The 19,756-nt window shown below is 43.1% G+C and overlaps 2 protein-coding genes across 2 annotated transcripts; both read left to right on the forward strand.

Moving 5' to 3' along the window:
- The first annotated feature begins 10,801 nt into the window (after window positions 1-10,801).
- Window positions 10,802-15,767, forward strand: LOC117829785. The gene is made up of 5 exons (XM_034707457.1): window positions 10,802-12,895; window positions 14,111-14,427; window positions 14,621-15,104; window positions 15,197-15,533; window positions 15,661-15,767. The coding sequence occupies exons 3-5, from the start codon at window positions 14,809-14,811 to the stop codon at window positions 15,742-15,744; spliced, it is 717 nt and encodes a 238-aa protein (XP_034563348.1). The 5' UTR covers window positions 10,802-12,895; window positions 14,111-14,427; window positions 14,621-14,808; the 3' UTR covers window positions 15,745-15,767.
- LOC117829784 lies at window positions 15,758-19,515 on the forward strand. Its single transcript, XM_034707456.1, has 3 exons — window positions 15,758-16,285; window positions 16,380-16,844; window positions 16,933-19,515. The coding sequence occupies exons 1-2, from the start codon at window positions 15,787-15,789 to the stop codon at window positions 16,697-16,699; spliced, it is 819 nt and encodes a 272-aa protein (XP_034563347.1). The 5' UTR covers window positions 15,758-15,786; the 3' UTR covers window positions 16,700-16,844; window positions 16,933-19,515.
- The last annotated feature ends 241 nt before the right edge of the window (window positions 19,516-19,756 follow it).

The following is a 19,756-nucleotide window of genomic DNA, read 5'->3' on the forward strand; positions in this document are numbered from 1 at the left end:
CTTCTTCTCCCGGTATAAACGGTCCTCCTTGGTCAAAATCAGAACGGCCTGCTGACGATGTGCATGGGCGTCTGGGTTGACCAGCCAGATCACTGGGTTCGCCATCTTACTGGTGAGTACTGTAACGACATGATTATCATTGAAAAAATTGCTATTGTTATTTGTTATATCCATGTTTTGCACTCTTTATCTCGTTACACATTGTGTAATGATGACAATAAAGGCATCCAATTCAATTCAATCGTCTTTTCTCTTGCAGCAAAACCTTAAAAACAAGCTCTTTTCTCTCACTGAAAGTCAGTTTCGTGCTCACAGGTGATTTTAACAGCAGGGAAACTCTATTGAATATAGCCTGCCAGAATATGTGCTCAGTATTTGTATTATGAATAACAAAACATAAACAACCTGTTAATAACGGCGTGAATGAATGAATGAATGGATGGACGGCGGTGTAATGTTTGTGTGTTTCATGTTATGCATGAGGCTCACAACGACGTGCTTCGGTAACGCTGTTTATTGTCCGACTGACTGCATGCACACACCATCACAGTCTAACTAACTGCCTTCTGATGTTATGCTGTATTGCCAACAGATGGCGCTGTTGTGCCAGGATTGCACTACATCCTGCAAACATCATATTGCCCTTTTTTTTTCAAAAGAAAATAATGACAATAATAATACCAAATATAATTGCTGCCAATATTAACACTTGATACAGCTGGTGAGTAGTTTGTTTTGGACGCTGAACACATAGTAACTATTGGCAAAGATTATTGCAAGTGAACCAGACCATTACAGTATTTCCAAACATATACTTTGGAACTATGTGTATAAACACACTATATATGAAATGTGAACTAAAGCTTCTGCAATGAGAGAATATTTTCTTTACAAAACTTAACCAAACCAATCCACAATTCACAACATACATATATTTTTTTAACTCTTACAGTTCTTCTTTTTTTTTTTTTTTTTTTGGTCCATGAGCTAGGTATAATCCTTAAGGTAGGTGGGGGGACGTCTGTTGTGACATGAAGGGTATCTTGGTGTCAATGTAGTATTGGGCGCATCTCCAGTCTCACAATCATCACTTTTCACGATTTAGCGTGAGACCACTCTCTTCCAGCCTCTGGAACAATGCTCTGAGGTGGTTGTCACGTTCAGTCTGGGTGGCACCAAAAACAATGATGTCATCACTGAGGTCCTTCACACCAGGGAGGCCTTGCAGTGTTTGGCATATGACATTTTGAAACACCTCAGCAGCTGAAGAGACACCAAAGCTTAACCTTTAGTAGCGTCTTAATCCAAGGTGAGTGGAGAATGTGGTTATGTACCTGCTGTCTGGATGAAGCTCCAGCTGATGGTATCCAGCTCTCAGATCCAGTTTGGAAAACACAGTCGCTCCATTTAACGTATGTATCACGTCATCTATGGTTGGAGTGACGTTCCCTCTCAATGGCTGTGTTAGCTTGCCTCATGTCAACACAAAGTCTGACTTTGTTGGGGTCTTCTGGCTTTGGAGGTGCGACGATAGGCGAGACCCAAGGAGTCGGGCCAGTAACCTCCTCGATGATGTCCTCTGCTTCTAGCTTCCGAAGCTCATCCTCAACCTTCTGGCAGAAATGGAATGGCACACTGCGATGTGGTTGGCATGTAGGTCTGACGTCAGGGTTTATGTGAAGCTTAACTTGAAAGTCTTTTAATTTGCCAATTCCTTCGAACAGCTTCGGATGACTTGCGACCAGCTCATCTGAAACTGTGCAACACTGTGGCATGGTTGATAATGTGGTTACTATTTTAATGAGTCCCAGAGCTTTAGAAGTCACATAGCTGAGAATTTTAAATCCATCGCCTTCAATCACAAAGAATGTGCATGTTGATGTTTTCTGTCCCTTTTCCACGCTGCACTTGAAAGCACCACTAACAGGCAATGCAATCTTGGATTTAAAAGGGGAAGATCTTAGTTTTAGTGGGACTGAGTTGTGGGCGGGGCTTCAGTTTTTGAAAATTGACTTCACTGATACAGTTGGCTGTGGCCCCTGAATCTATCAAGACAAGCATATTGTTGCCATTAAGCTTAATGTGGATCTATGGCAGTTCTGAGGTTTCTTTAGCATCTACTGCAAAAACATAAGCGTCGTGCACTTTCTCCTCATCTGGAGCAGTCTCAGTTATATTATGAACTTTCTTTGGTTGCCAGTTCACTCTGCTTTGTGGTCTCCTCATATATGTGTCTTTGGGTTTTGAACGGCACTGCTCTGCAAAATGATTCTACTGCCACAGGCTCTGCATCGTTTGCCTTTGGCAGGGCATTCATTATCATGGGGATAATTACCTCCACAGTTTCTGCAGCGATTATTCGGGACGTTGTTTCTCCGACCTGTTGCTGTTATCTGGATACTTCCTTGCATTCCTTTGACCCACTGCGTTGACAGTTGCTGTTGTACCTCTCTCTATGCCAGTTGCCGGCTTTCGGACAGTTCTAGTGTTCGTCCATGGTCAAGGAGCTGATGCAGACTTGAATCAGGCTCTCTCAGTGCTTTCCTGCAGTGCAGTCTTGATGATGCACAGCTTTGAATGATTTGCGTTTTTATTTCTTCTTCAGCATTTGCAAACTCACAATTCTTAGATAACATCCTCAATATGGTGTGATAGCTGTCCAGATTTTCTCCCGGTTCTTGAACTGTTTATCTGACAATGTACACTTGATATTGAACATTTTTCTTGGGAGAGAAATAAGCGGCGAACTTCTGCTTGGCGTCTGCATCCTTATCATCCGCTGCTGCTAAAGTACCGTAGAGGTCATGCACTCGTTCTCCTGCTATGTGTAATAGCAGTGCTTTGAGCCTAGCATCTCCAGTTCCGTTCATTGCAGTGGTGTAATTCTCAAACCTTTGCACATACTTAGTCCAGCGAGGTCCGACAGAGCCAGGTTCAGTTTCTGTGTCAAAAGGTGGAAGGGCAGCGGTGTTTCCTGCGATACCTGCTCCGTGTGTAGATCCCCACGTGTCTGCTAGCTTCTTTGTTTAGCTTAGCTTAGCTTAGCTTAGCTTAGCTGTGTTGTTGCCGTTCGTCTGTCCACTTCATTTCTCCTCGGAAAAATAGCAGCGCTCCTGTCGACCCTCTTGGATTGGATTTTTAATGTAATGTTTGTGTGTTTCATGTTACGCACGAGGCTCACAACGACGTGCTTCGGTAACGACGTGCTTCGGTAACGACGTTTATTGTCCAACTGACTGCACGCACACACACTCACAGTCTAACTAACTGCCTGCTGATGTTGCGCTGTATTGCCAACAGATGGCGCTGTTGTGCCAGGATTGCATTTACATTCCTGCAAACATCATAGGCAGTAAACTAACTTTTAATGTAGATTGCTAATCCAAATTTCAATCCAGTCAGATTGACCAATCAGAAAGTGCGAAAGTCAACAGTCACAGTAGACGATGTGACGTCATCTCCCGGAGCTCCATAGAAACACGAAGCATTTCTCGGTTTTGACCGGTTTTGACTCATTTCTCGGTTTTTTTTTCGATGTATCTTGTACTCTGTGTTTGTGGAGGAATCATAATAAGTGTATTGAGTCCATAACCAAATTTTTTTATATTCAACACCGTGATAGAAATGGGGAGCTGCAGGCGATGATTTATAATCAAGGTGGCCATATTGTATTTTTGGTTGTGAGGCAGTGGGCACAACCAGCGGGACTGTGTATTTCACTGTCTGTGGTATAAAAAAAAAAAAAAAAAAAAAGCCCTGGCTGTGCAGGCTAGTTAAAGAAAAAAAAAAAAAAAAAAATCCGAACCTGTACCGGCTTGTGAAAAAAAAAAAAAAAAAAAAAAGACTACACGATAGTGAAAGTACCTCTGCCTCTCAACAATTTTGTCCATATCCTTACAATCAAATCTCCCTTCTCCATTTCTCTCCATTTTTGAACTATTCAAAAATTACTCCGCCTCCTGCCGCCGAGACCAATCAGATGGCAAGGCATCTACGCATGTGCAGACAACAACGGGAAACTCCGTCAAGGCATCTTTCACGGTAGGTCATTCAAAGGCTTTTCACATTTATTGTGATATATGTTTTAGTTTATTGCTTGGACATGCTGACTTTACAGGTTTTTCATTTCTTTACATTGTTTTCGTCTATCATGTTCCGTATGACTCAAGCTAGAGAAACACCTTCAGACAGTTTACTCACAGAGTGTTTTCCAATGGCCGGTATAACAGTGTGTTTCCAATATGGCTGCCGCCGTCGATGGATTTCAAATCAGAGCTCAGGAATAGGTGACCGCACGGATATTACGATCCTTGTTACAGTGTTATGCCACAAACATGCTGTGGACATAAATTTAGGGAGAAATGTCAGTGAGGATGCTGCCACAACCAGCGCAACCCGAGTAGATTTTTATGCGGTGCGCCCTGCTTAAGTGAACCCACTTGACAAAGTTCGTCCATACTGGGACTCGAACCTGCGACCATCTAGTTCCCAAACCGAGTCTCTATCGACTGCGCTACTGCGAGTAGTCAGTCCTACGGGACTGAACTAGTGCGAGTAGTCAGTCTTTATGGCCTGAACTACTGCCGGTAGCACCATTTACCCTAACCTTGTCCACCGATAATTAATCTAAATGTTTTCATTGTGTTTTATCTTGACGAGGATAATTGGGGAGATTTGCGGGAGTTTTCCGCGACCGGCACAGCCCAGAAGGCAGAAATGCGACGGTAAATGTATAAACCGTGACTAACACTTCAAATTGATCTAAACACGATACGTTGTGTAAAAGTGTTCTGGTTGTAGTTTTTTCCCCGATATCACAAATAGTTTGTGTCATCATCGATCAGCATCACACACTGTTATACCGGCCATTGGAAAACACTCTGTGAGTAAACTGTCTGAAGGTGTTTCTCTAGCTTGAGTCATACGGAACATGATAGACGAAAACAATGTAAAGAAATGAAAAACCTGTAAAGTCAGCATGTCCAAGCAATAAACTAAAACATATATCACAATAAATGTGAAAAGCCTTTGAATGACCTACCGTGAAAGATGCCTTGACGGAGTTTCCCGTTGTTGTCTGCACATGCGTAGATGCCTTGCCATCTGATTGGTCTCGGCGGCAGGAGGCGGAGTAATTTTTGAATAGTTCAAAAATGGAGAGAAATGGAGAAGGGAGATTTGATTGTAAGGATATGGACAAAATTGTTGAGAGGCAGAGGTACTTTCACTATCGTGTAGTTTTTTTTTTTTTTTTTTTTTTCACTAGCCTGTACAGGTTCGGATTTTTTTTTTTTTTTTTTTTTTTTTCTTTAACTAGCCTGCACAGCCAGGGCTTTTTTTTTTATTTTTATACCACAGACAGTGAAATACACAGTCCCGCTGGTTGTGCCCACTGCCTCACAACCAATAATACAATATGGCCACCTTGATTATAAATCATCGCCTGCAGCTCCCCATTTCTATCAGAGGCAGAGGTACTTTCACTATCGTGTAGTTTTTTTTTATTATTCCAACTACAGATCAACATAAGAACTGACCTACTGCAACTTATGGATTTAAAAACAGTGTATAACTGTTTATTTGTTCAGTAAAAACAAGAATCAACAACAAACACTTACACTTTGTAGAAAATGACAAACTTTAAATAACAGAAAATACAAACTGGGAATAAGATATATTATTAATAAATAATTTTAAAAAAACAATGTTTCAACTGGTGCATTTTGGGCTTTTTTGGCTACTCAGGAAATACAAAAACACTTGTTTTTATGTTCTGAGATACTGTAGAAACATGGTGGCCTCTGTGGAAGAGGACCCACTCCTTTGTAGATATAAAAGTCTCACTATAAGTTAACAAAAACAAAAATATTTTTATATAGGATATAGGTGATGGAGGGGAGGCTGTGTATCGTGGCTTCATCTGTTCCTTCAGAGAGAGTCTTCATGAAGACCGGGCAAATACTCACTGAGAGGAGAAATCGGATCAGCCCACCCATGCTGAGGCATCTGATTTTTCTCAATACCAACCTGAGGACATTAATAATGTTTGCTCCAGTTTGATTCTGGTTCTGTTTGCTTGAGTTCGTTCTGTTTCTGTTTACTTGAGTTGGTTCTGGTTCTGTTTGATTGAGTTTGGTTCTGGTTCTGTTTGCGTAAGTTGGTTCTGGTTCTGTTTACTTGAGTTTGGTTCTGGTTCTGTTTGAGTTTGGTTCTGGTTCTGTTTGTTTGAGTTTGGTTCTGGTTCTGTTTGCTCAAGTTTGGTTCTGGTTCTGTTTGCTTGAGTTCGTTCTGTTTCTGTTTACTTGAGTTGGTTCTGGTTCTGTTTGCTTGAGTTTGGTTCTGGTTCTGTTTGATTGAGTTTGGTTCTGGTTCTGTTTGCGTAAGTTGGTTCTGGTTCTGTTTACTTGAGTTTGGTTCTGGTTCTGTTTGATTGAGTTTGGTTCTGGTTCTGTTTGCTTGAGTTCTGGTTCTGGTTCTGTTGTGGTATGGTTCTGGTACGGTTCTGGTTCGATTCTGGTTCTGTTCTGGTTCTGTTCTGGTTCTGTTCTGGTTCGGTTTGCTTGAGTTTGGTTCCAGTCCTGTTTGCTTGAGTTCTGGTTCTGTTTGCTTTAGTTTGGTTCTGGTTCTGTTTGCTTGAGTTTGGTTCTGGTTCTGTTTGCATAAATTTAGTTTTGGTTCTAACCCTAACCCTTACCCTAACCCTAATCATAACCCTAACCCTAACCATAATCATAAACCTAACCCTAATCCTAACCCTAACCCTAACCCTAATTACAAACGTAACCATAACCCTAGGGTTAGGGTAACAATGGTTTTGTAAAAAAAATTGGGCAATTATAAGTCTTCTCATAAAAACACTACGTAAAGGGTTTTCAACACAAACCATTATTTTTTGCAAAGTTAAGGTAAAATATACGGCTACAAAAGATTTTAAATTAAGAGCCGTTCGGGAGTCGTAAGAGCCGGCTCTTCTTTGGGGGCCGAGTTAAAAGAGCCGGCTCTCTGAAAAGAGCCCAACTTCCCATCACTAAAGCACATGCTTACTACCATTTGCACTCTTAGTTTCCCTTGGAACTATTTGTATTGTAAAACTTATGAATGTAAATACTTCAGACCTGTACCATAGTGATAAACAGATAACACTTCAATTTGAATCATGTAAATAACACTTGTATACTTTAAAACAGAGGGTCATTTCATTCCTTGTGGACTCAACATGACAGCATTTATACTTTTCAAGTAATTGATCTTAAACGCTTTCAGAAAATTAACAGTAGCAAGACTCACATATCCCTTCGAGCCACCAAATGCTATCATAACAATGGTGTATATGCTGTTTTGTAATGACACAGCACAATTTTATAATTTATTCGAAATGTATTCAAATTATTTCATGGACCCCCACGCTATGGTTCGCGGACCCCCAGGGGTCCCAGGACCCCACTTTGAGAACAACTGAGCTAGAGTACGGTAATTGAGCTCTCAGCGTGCAGAGAAAGTTGTGAGGCACAGACCCCCAGGCTCTCTGCCCAACTCCGCACTCTACAAGGTTAATGTACCATAAAACTAGACAATATACCCCCGTTTTCTGTGAATGCATGATTATGACCAAGTGAGGGAGAAAAGATGTGAAAAAAGTTGTGCAGTGTCGCTGTCTTTTCCAGCACAGCGTGCACTCAACTTTCAATGAATCGGGATGTGTTTTGTTAATCGGGTCAGGTCGCACGCAGCCATGTTGGAATAATTTTCCAGGACTATATGTGATTTTCCAGGACATTTGACTTTTTCTCCCATTATCCAGGTGTTTTCCAGTACTGGAAAGCTGGTCAACTGTTTTCCAGGTTTTCCAGGATGCGTGGGAACCCTGAGAAATATTTACATTTGGATTTTTACACTGCTCAAGCAAAACCTTAATTACTGTGCAGGGGAGGCAGTAGATCCCAGGACCCATCGCTTCAGACTCTCCACACCAGGAGTGAACTCAGACTTTTTTTTCCTTTTTCTTTTTGTTGAGCTGAACTTTCCTGTTATCAGCCTGTCCTGATGCCTGGCTTTATTCAGACATTTATTTTTGAATCATTGCCTTTGTGGGGTCTTATTTTCAACTAAATGTTAAAGCCCCCTCACCAACTGTCCTTCCTCTGGAGTAGTACCAGGCTGCATTGCGGCACAGGCTGAGGTGACTGCAGGCTGCATGGCGGCAGAGGCTGAGGTGACTGCAGGATGCATGGCGGCAGAGGCTGAGGTGACTGCAGGCTGCATGGCGGCAGAGGCTGAGGTGACTGCAGGCTGCATGGCGGCAGAGGCTGAGGTGACTAAGCCGGAACATCCATTCATGGTGATATGCTCACCCATGGCTTGATGCTTTTTTGATGCCATCTGTGATTTAAATCAACAATAAAATTATGACAATATACCAGTTTCCCCATACTGCATTTTGCTGTATCCAAACCACAAAACGATTTTAGGATTTAAGAAACTATTATACATAATGGAATGAACACATCGCCATTAACTAAACCTAATCAGCACTTTGATTATTTAGAAGCACCTTTTTACTTTGTGCAAAGGGGTTTGACGCTTCAATGTAAAAACATTCATTTAGAAAGAAAGAACCGGACTTTATTAATCCCCATGGGGGAAATTCAATTTTTCTACTCATGTTATTTTTTTGGTCATGCTACACACAGTTTTTGGTACATACCCAAGTGATAAATATAAACAGTAACAGAGCTCTGTCTCTGTGTTTACGTGTTTAACACACACCTGCAGAACAAGAGAATCTGCTCTCTGTTCATTCTGTCCTGATGCATTAGAGATCGATTTACTTTTAAAATGCCTCATTATTAAATCCTTTATTACTTTAAGGGAAAATAGAAACCATGCACCTCTTTTCAAACCCGTGCTCATTAATAATCGGCCTTATATGAAACTTTATTAACCTGACAGGAAATATAAAAAGTGTTTTTACTAACAGACAAACTTTACTGTCAGACTTCTCTTCATGATGAAAACCAGAACAAACAGGGAAACTGATCACGAATATATATTCTATCTATGATATGAGACTATGTTACTCTATTTCATTAGACATTGATTTAAAAAAAACAAAACAATCAGATATAACATAATCCACCCTCTGTTGTATTGAATTTATGATTTTGCTTTTTTTTGTGTTTAAAATCTCACATCGATCTCAGCTCATCACACACAGACTGTTAAGAAACCAACGTATGTTTATGATTTTTTTTCTAACGCGACTGTTCAGAAGATATTAAGAATACGAGTTTTTGCCCAAATGACTGACTTGACTCCCGGTTGGGAACACATAGCTGTTGGCTAAGAGGCTCAAACTCCGCCTGGTTGAGTTCCGCATTTCCAGTATGGCTGCCGCCGTCGATGGACTTCAAATCAGAGCTCAGGAATAGGTGACGTCACGGATACTACGATCCTTGTTACAGTGTTATGCCACAAACATGCTGTGGACATGAATTTAGGGAGAAATGTCACAGTGAGGATGCTGCCACAACCAGCGCAACCCGAGTAGATGATTATGCGGTGCGCCCTGCTTAAGTGAACCCACTTGACAAAGTTCGTCCATACTGGGACTCGAACCTACGACCATCTAGTTCCCAAGCCGAGTCTCTATCGACTGCGCTACTGCGAGTAGTCAGTCCTACGGGACTGAACTAGTGCGACTAGTCAGTCTTTATGGCCTGAACTACTGCCGGTAGCACCATTTACCCTAACCTTGTCCACCGATAATTAATCTAAATGTTTTCATTGTGTTTTATCTTGACGAGGATAATTGGGGAGATTTGCGGGAGTTTTCCGCGACCGGCACAGCCCAGAAGGCAGAAATGCGACGGTAAATGTATAAACCGTGACTAACACTTCAAATTGATCTAAACACGATACGTTGTGTAAAAGTGTTCTGGTTGTAGTTTTTTCCCCGATATCACAAATAGTTTGTGTCATCATCGATCAGCATCACACACTGTTATACCGGCCATTGGAAAACACTCTGTGAGTAAACTGTCTGAAGGTGTTTCTCTAGCTTGAGTCATACGGAACATGATAGACGAAAACAATGTAAAGAAATGAAAAACCTGTAAAGTCAGCATGTCCAAGCAATAAACTAAAACATATATCACAATAAATGTGAAAAGCCTTTGAATGACCTACCGTGAAAGATGCCTTGACGGAGTTTCCCGTTGTTGTCTGCACATGCGTAGATGCCTTGCCATCTGATTGGTCTCGGCGGCAGGAGGCGGAGTAATTTTTGAATAGTTCAAAAATGGAGAGAAATGGAGAAGGGAGATTTGATTGTAAGGATATGGACAAAATTGTTGAGAGGCAGAGGTACTTTCACTATCGTGTAGTCTTTTTTTTTTTTTTTTTTTTTTAACAAGCCTGTACAGGTTAGGATTTTTTTTTTTTTTTTTTTTTCTTTAACTAGCCTGCACAGCCAGGGCTTTTTTTTTTTTTTTTTTTTTTATACCACAGACAGTGAAATACACAGTCCCGCTGGTTGTGCCCACTGCCTCACAACCAATAATACAATATGGCCACCTTGATTATAAATCATCGCCTGCAGCTCCCCATTTCTATCACGGTGTTGAATATAAAAAAATTTGGTTATGGACTCAATACACTTATTATGATTCCTCCACAAACACAGAGTACAAGATACATCGAAAAAAAAACCGAGAAATGAGTCAAAACCGGTCAAAACCGAGAAATGCTTCGTGTTTCTATGGAGCTCCGGGAGATGACGTCACATCGTCTACTGTGACTGTTGACTTTCGCACTTTCTGATTGGTCAATCTGACTGGATTGAAATTTGGATTAGCAATCTACATTAAAAGTTAGTTTACTGCCTATGATGTTTGCAGGAATGTAAATGCAATCCTGGCACAACAGCGCCATCTGTTGGCAATACAGCGCAACATCAGCAGGCAGTTAGTTAGACTGTGAGTGTGTGTGCGTGCAGTCAGTTGGACAATAAACGTCGTTACCGAAGCACGTCGTTACCGAAGCACGTCGTTGTGAGCCTCGTGCGTAACATGAAACACACAAACATTACATTAAAAATCCAATCCAAGAGGGTCGACAGGAGCGCTGCTATTTTTCCGAGGAGAAATGAAGTGGACAGACGAACGGCAACAACACAGCTAAGCTAAGCTAAGCTAAGCTAAGCTAAACAAAGAAGCTAGCAGACACGTGGGGATCTACACACGGAGCAGGTATCGCAGGAAACACCGCTGCCCTTCCACCTTTTGACACAGAAACTGAACCTGGCTCTGTCGGACCTCGCTGGACTAAGTATGTGCAAAGGTTTGAGAATTACACCACTGCAATGAACGGAACTGGAGATGCTAGGCTCAAAGCACTGCTATTACACATAGCAGGAGAACGAGTGCATGACCTCTACGGTACTTTAGCAGCAGCGGATGATAAGGATGCAGACGCCAAGCAGAAGTTCGCCGCTTATTTCTCTCCCAAGAAAAATGTTCAATATCAAGTGTACATTGTCAGATAAACAGTTCAAGAACCGGGAGAAAATCTGGACAGCTATCACACCATATTGAGGATGTTATCTAAGAATTGTGAGTTTGCAAATGCTGAAGAAGAAATAAAAACGCAAATCATTCAAAGCTGTGCATCATCAAGACTGCACTGCAGGAAAGCACTGAGAGAGCCTGATTCAAGTCTGCATCAGCTCCTTGACCATGGACGAACACTAGAACTGTCCGAAAGCCGGCAACTGGCATAGAGAGAGGTACAACAGCAACTGTCAACGCAGTGGGTCAAAGGAATGCAAGGAAGTATCCAGATAACAGCAACAGGTCGGAGAAACAACGTCCCGAATAATCGCTGCAGAAACTGTGGAGGTAATTATCCCCATGATAATGAATGCCCTGCCAAAGGCAAACGATGCAGAGCCTGTGGCAGTAGAATCATTTTGCAGAGCAGTGCCGTTCAAAACCCAAAGACACATATATGAGGAGACCACAAAGCAGAGTGAACTGGCAACCAAAGAAAGTTCATAATATAACTGAGACTGCTCCAGATGAGGAGAAAGTGCACGACGCTTATGTTTTTGCAGTAGATGCTAAAGAAACCTCAGAACTGCCATAGATCCACATTAAGCTTAATGGCAACAATATGCTTGTCTTGATAGATTCAGGGGCCACAGCCAACTGTATCAGTGAAGTCAATTTTCAAAAACTGAAGCCCCGCCCACAACTCAGTCCCACTAAAACTAAGATCTTCCCCTTTTAAATCCAAGATTGCATTGCCTGTTAGTGGTGCTTTCAAGTGCAGCGTGGAAAAGGGACAGAAAACATCAACATGCACATTCTTTGTGATTGAAGGCGATGGATTTAAAATTCTCAGCTATGTGACTTCTAAAGCTCTGGGACTCATTAAAATAGTAACCACATTATCAACCATGCCACAGTGTTGCACAGTTTCAGATGAGCTGGTCGCAAGTCATCCGAAGCTGTTCGAAGGAATTGGCAAATTAAAAGACTTTCAAGTTAAGCTTCACATAAACCCTGACGTCAGACCTACATGCCAACCACATCGCAGTGTGCCATTCCATTTCTGCCAGAAGGTTGAGGATGAGCTTCGGAAGCTAGAAGCAGAGGACATCATCGAGGAGGTTACTGGCCCGACTCCTTGGGTCTCGCCTATCGTCGCACCTCCAAAGCCAGAAGACCCCAACAAAGTCAGACTTTGTGTTGACATGAGGCAAGCTAACACAGCCATTGAGAGGGAACGTCACTCCAACCATAGATGACGTGATACATACGTTAAATGGAGCGACTGTGTTTTCCAAACTGGATCTGAGAGCTGGATACCATCAGCTGGAGCTTCATCCAGACAGCAGGTACATAACCACATTCTCCACTCACCTTGGATTAAGACGCTACTAAAGGTTAAGCTTTGGTGTCTCTTCAGCTGCTGAGGTGTTTCAAAATGTCATATGCCAAACACTGCAAGGCCTCCCTGGTGTGAAGGACCTCAGTGATGACATCATTGTTTTTGGTGCCACCCAGACTGAACGTGACAACCACCTCAGAGCATTGTTCCAGAGGCTGGAAGAGAGTGGTCTCACGCTAAATCGTGAAAAGTGATGATTGTGAGACTGGAGATGCGCCCAATACTACATTGACACCAAGATACCCTTCATGTCACAACAGACGTCCCCCCACCTACCTTAAGGATTATACCTAGCTCATGGACCAAAAAAAAAAAAAAAAAAAGAAGAACTGTAAGAGTTAAAAAAATATATGTATGTTGTGAATTGTGGATTGGTTTGGTTAAGTTTTGTAAAGAAAATATTCTCTCATTGCAGAAGCTTTAGTTCACATTTCATATATAGTGTGTTTATACACATAGTTCCAAAGTATATGTTTGGAAATACTGTAATGGTCTGGTTCACTTGCAATAATCTTTGCCAATAGTTACTATGTGTTCAGCGTCCAAAACAAACTACTCACCAGCTGTATCAAGTGTTAATATTGGCAGCAATTATATTTGGTATTATTATTGTCATTATTTTCTTTTGAAAAAAAAAGGGCAATATGATGTTTGCAGGATGTAGTGCAATCCTGGCACAACAGCGCCATCTGTTGGCAATACAGCATAACATCAGAAGGCAGTTAGTTAGACTGTGATGGTGTGTGCATGCAGTCAGTCGGACAATAAACAGCGTTACCGAAGCACGTCGTTGTGAGCCTCATGCATAACATGAAACACACAAACATTACACCGCCGTCCATCCATTCATTCATTCATTCACGCCGTTATTAACAGGTTGTTTATGTTTTGTTATTCATAATACAAATACTGAGCACATATTCTGGCAGGCTATATTCAATAGAGTTTCCCTGCTGTTAAAATCACCTGTGAGCACGAAACTGACTTTCAGTGAGAGAAAAGAGCTTGTTTTTAAGGTTTTGCTGCAAGAGAAAAGACGATTGAATTGAATTGGATGCCTTTATTGTCATCATTACACAATGTGTAACGAGATAAAGAGTGCAAAACATGGATATAACAAATAACAATAGCAATTTTTTCAATGATAATCATGTCGTTACAGTACTCACCAGTAAGATGGCGAACCCAGTGATCTGGCTGGTCAACCCAGACGCCCATGCACATCGTCAGCAGGCCGTTCTGATTTTGACCAAGGAGGACCGTTTATACCGGGAGAAGAAGAAGGTTTTCCCCATACCTTCAGCGGAGCTTCTCCTCCAGAACATTGCTCTGGCTCACGCAGAGAGACTCCTGCGCGCAGAGGGTTTCTCTGCACCATCTTACCAGATGTTCCTTGGTAAAGCTGGTGGTACCATTTGGCCAGTACCTGAATGCCCCATTCAACTGGCTGATATGCAATGACGTGGGCTACATGAAGTAGTAAGCATTTTACATTTAGTATCATTTTGTGCTTTTTTAAATTATTTTAAATTCCACACAGGATTATATTACCTGAATATTTGTTTGCTCAAAACTCTGGTTAATGATCATGACAAGTGGCAAAGTTTTTTTTACTCTTTATTTAAATGTATTGGTATTAATGACAATACTAAGCTGATGTTTATAATTACAGCATTCTGGACAAACACAGAGAAGAGATGAAAAATCCTCTCAGGAAGGGTGAGGTGGGGAAACAGTGGGTAAAGGACCACCACACAGAACATATGGAGTGTTTCCCTCAGGTGTCCTGTCACCTGGTGGGCCAACATCACCTGGTGTACCTACGGCCAGAAGGGTTTCGAGGATCACACCTTTGAGGAGATGTGGGGACTGTACAGCCAGTACCACGCCCTCAAAAATCACCCCAAGGATCTCACTCCGGAGCAGAGGGAGGTGGTGCTGAAGGCCCACAGCTCCATGAGGAGGTGGCTGAACACAGGTGATGTATCCAGCTGGTATACATTCTTGACCGAGGTCCTGTGCTGTGGACCGTGTACAAAGGCGGCCAGAAGTGGAGAAGGTGGCACAGTGGGTCGGTGGCTTACGTGGGATACCGCTGTTTTATCGCAGCTTAGCGAGGCTCATCAAGCCATGTTTCCTGCCATCTTCACCAGCAAGTGAGTTCAATGAAGATACTGAGCATTTGACAAAATGTGTGCATTGAAATAGAAAATAAATTTAATTCAATTAACACTTATTGAATGTGCAGGCGGGGTGTGGATAGGAACGTTGTGCGCCTTATGCAAGACCGGACCGAGGGGAACACAATGGTCAAGGTGTGGCGGCAGGTCCAGGAGAATCACGTGGAGGAGTATCTCCAGCATAAGGACCTGTACACCACACTCCTGACGACCGTAGTGAAACCCGGAGGGATCGTCTCTGCTTTTGGCCACACTTTCCAGCCTCCACCTCCTCAGAGAGAGCTTCCAACCGCACTGCTCCTGCGTCACACCTTCCTGCTCGCAGAGGCGAGCAACGTGCAGGACTACAGGAGCAAGATTCTGTCCTCTTTCGGCACTGTGCTGAAAATGGACTCCACAAAGAAAGTACGTATATCAAAACACCATGTGATACAGTACGGTGCTAAACATACTGCTTTAATAATGAAATTTTCACACTGCGGTAAAAATCGATCCTTAGTAGAATCAGTTGTCACTCTTTGCAAACTTTCAGGTGGTGAAGAAGCTGTCTAGGGAGGTCCGAGGCTCAGCTGAGTGGTTCACCAGTATCGGGAACGAGCACAGCCAAATTGTGTAATTTGTGCTCACCATTGAGGAGTCCACCCAGAAGCTGGAGCCCATGTGCCAGGGAGTCATGGAGACGTTCAGGCTGGCCAACCAACCCACCCTCAAGATTTTGTACGTGTACCGCGGGTGTTGCAGAGCACAGGGCCCGACAGCCATGGAGGCTTTGTTCCCGTCTTGGGTGGACAATGGGATGGTTGTGCGCTTGGACATCTTCCACTGGCTCCATCGGTTTGACGCAGCCATACGTACAGAGTCTCACTCGAAGTACGCTGCGTTCAAGTCGGCTTTGACCGGTGCAGTGCTGGCCTACAGTCGCCCGGACCTGGAGCTGCTCATCAAGGCTGTGAGAGCAAAGGACCCAGCCAGACTGAATTCTGTGTCGGATGAGGATGTCGTCTGGCTCCTCATTTCCAGGGAGCAGCTCAGGCACCACGTGCGCAGGGTCACACTCGGGGCTCAGGAAACATTCCGGCACATCCACCTGGCCATCGAGCAGCTGAAAGGTCCTGCTGGGCTGGACGAGAGTGGCATGAGCCTCTTCAAAACACCTGGTATGAAAGACCTCAAACAAAAAAAGTTAATACACCAACATGAATTGTTGCATAAAATGTGACTGTAACACACTTTGTATATGTGTATTTACAGAGGCTCACTGCGCAGCAAGCCACTATCAGGTTTACCTGATAAGTGGGATCGCAAGGTGGAACTCTGATAGGAGCTCAGATGCCGTGTTTTATGGCAAAGCACGGCACTACAGGGTCTACTCTGCGCCACTTATCGACCGCCTCAACACACGCTGTCAGCAGCTGTTTGGAGAGACCGTGGAGGAGAATTTCCGGGCCCATGCTGACGTGGCATCAAATGAGCTGCTCAGGTTGGAATACCTGTTCCGCCAGAGCACGGGTGAATCCTTCTGCCTCCGGGATATCATCAACGATGGGCCTGATGAGGAGGAGGTGGTTTAGCCCGGGCAGCCCGATCCACAGGCGGAGGTCGACGAAGCCTACCAGAGTGATGTGGAGGCACCTGATGACAGGGATCTTCACACCACTCTGCCCCACATCACTCTCACCAGTGAGGAAACCTCCACTGTTCACCCTCCGGCCTTTTGTAAGTAACTGTTTGCTTCAATGAAATACAATGCATTGGTTGCAGGTCAGTGTACTAATGTGACCTTGCTGCATTGGTCATTTAACAGGAGGATGCCTGCAGTCCGAATCCTCTTCCTGGGTTCAAGAAGTTGGAGGACTTCTGTTCAGCGTTGATGGAGATTGTTCTGGCAGAAGAAAACAAATTGTCACTCACCACGGAGCAGAGGAACAATATCCTGCAGTCGTGGAACGCCGTGGATGAGCTCGACAAACAGCCACTGAGGTTCAACCAGCTGTACAGAACACACTGGGGCAACACCCTCTACTGCAGGACGAAGAGGGATGATCTTGCTGATGCTGCTATGATTCAAAAGGTCAAGATTGCCAAGAGGTAAGCACCGGCTGAGCAAGACATCAACCCCCAGGTGAACCGGCTCAAGTACACGCTGGTCAAGCTTCTGTGGCTCAACTCACCTCAGGGGTCGCACAGTGGTCCGGAGAAGAGCAGAATCCTTCGGTTGTATGAAAAGGTCCAGCACCGGATTTTGGTGGAGGATCCTGTCCTGTCTAAGGTGAGCATTCCTCTGCCCAAAATCAACACCAAAACGGTGCAAGACTTCATCCGTCACCAAGACAGACTGCTCAACCTCCATTCAACCACACAGCCGTCCACCTTCACCAAAACCACCTCCATTTCAGCTGCAGAGCTGCCTCCAGCCCCACACCAACCAGCCGTCCTCCCTCCACCAGACTACCCTGTGATGGCGTATGAGCCAACACCCAGCAGAGCGGGGACCAAGGTGTTGAAGGGAAGGACGGACATACCACTGGCCATCAAACAGCCTCCACCACCACCAACTGTGCGACTCCCCCCAGCAAAAACAAGTCCTGCCCCTTCCACCATCACCAGACCTGAGCCCACACCCTCAACACCCACAGCTGTTGCTGAGCCTTCTGCTCCTCCCACCATACCTGCAGCTCCGTCAACTTCGGGGCCTGCCGTTCCCCCTTCCTCAGCGCTGCCTGCTCTGCCCACAAGTCCCACCACTGCCACCTGGGCGAGATAATAAATATAAAAAAATAAAAATAATAGCTTACATTGTGATATACATTATTTGAAATGTGCTTGACGTGACAACATTCATATACAATCCACTGCATCCCTGTCATACACTGATTTTACCACTAGAGTGTGCCAATAATCCACTACCCCTGTCATATTCTGCTTTTACCATCTGGAGGAGCCACTCCCCCACATTGCTTTTGTCATTACATTACATTACACTTTTTCTTGCTCTCTCCATCTGTAGACTTTGGGCCAATCGCGTCTGGGTATATTTGCACTTCAATACACCTGATTCATACACAGAGAGACAGGATGTGCTCCTGCAGGTGTGCAATCCACCGCTCTTGCACAGACAGAGGTCCATGAAACACCTTTTCACATAACCTAAACAACAGCAAGAGGAACAGAGTTATCTTTGAAGCAATTTCTAGGTAAAACAATTTCTCAATGCTGTTATTAATCCACAGAGTTAATAAGGTTAATATCTGAGTATGAACAAAGAATTAGGGGGGGGTTTACTGAGAATGGATTGCAGCCCTTTTTTTAACAAAGTGTAGCGCATTATTAGCCCCTGCTCTCCGTTCCATCTATTTTTCTAATTAAGATCAATTGGCTATTCCAACTACAGATCATGCTCAAAAAACTCAAAGAACTGACCTACTGCAACTTATGGATTTAAAAACAGTGTATAACTGTTTATTTGTTCAGTAAAAACAAGAATCAACAACAAACACAACAAACACTTACACTTTGTAGAAAATGACAAACTTTAAATAACAGAAAATACAAACTAGGAATAAAATATATTAATGATAATTAAAAAAAACCAGTGTTTCAACTGGTGCATTTTGGGCTTTTTTGGCTACTCAGGAAATACAAAAACACTTGTTTTTATGTTCTGAGCTACTGTAGAAACATGGTGGCTTCTGTGGAAGAGGACCCACTCCTTTGTAGATATAAAAGTCTCACTATAAGTTAACAAAATTAATTATCTTTATATTTAGCTGATTAAACACTAATTTAAACACACTTGGGATTAATATCCTATTTCTACTAAGTCTGTTGTCTCTCAGTGCCGATAAACTCCTTACACTTTAACTCTAATACACTCTTATCACACACTTTGTACATATGAACATCCAAAAATATTTACATTTGGATTTTTACACTGCTCAAGCAAAACCTTAATTACTGTGCAGAGGAGGCAGTAGATCCCAGGACGCATCGCTTCAGACTCTCCACACCAGGAGTGAACTCAGACTTTTTTTTCCTCTTCTTTTTGTTGAGCTGAACTTTCCTATTATCAGCCTGTCCTGTTGCCTGGCTTTATTAAGACATTTATTTTTGAATCATTGCCTTTGTGGGGTCTTATTTTCAACTAAATGTTAAAGCCCCCTAACCAACTGTCCTTCCTCTGGAGTAGTACCAGGCTGCATGGCGGCACAACGAAGAGTTGACTGCAGGCTGCATGGCGGCAGAGGCTGAGGTGACTGCAGGCTGCATGGCGGCAGAGGCTGAGGTGACTAAGCCGGAACATCCATTCATGGGGACATGCTCACCCATGGCTTGATGCTTTTTTGATGCCATCTGTGATTTAAATCAACAATAAAATTATGACAATGTACCAGTTTCCCCATACTGCATTTTGCTGTATCCAAACCACAAAACGATTTTAGGATTTAAAAAACTATTATACATAATGGAATCAAACACATCGCCATTAACTAAACCTAATCAGCACTTTCATTATTTAGAAGCACCTTTTTACTTTGTGCAAAGGGGTTTGACGCTTCAATGTAAAAACATTCATTTAGAAAGAAAGAACCGTACTTTATTAATCCCCATGGGGGGAATTCAATTTTTCT

Source organism: Notolabrus celidotus, chromosome 18 (assembly GCF_009762535.1).
Source record: "Notolabrus celidotus isolate fNotCel1 chromosome 18, fNotCel1.pri, whole genome shotgun sequence".
Taxonomy (NCBI): domain Eukaryota; kingdom Metazoa; phylum Chordata; class Actinopteri; order Labriformes; family Labridae; genus Notolabrus; species Notolabrus celidotus.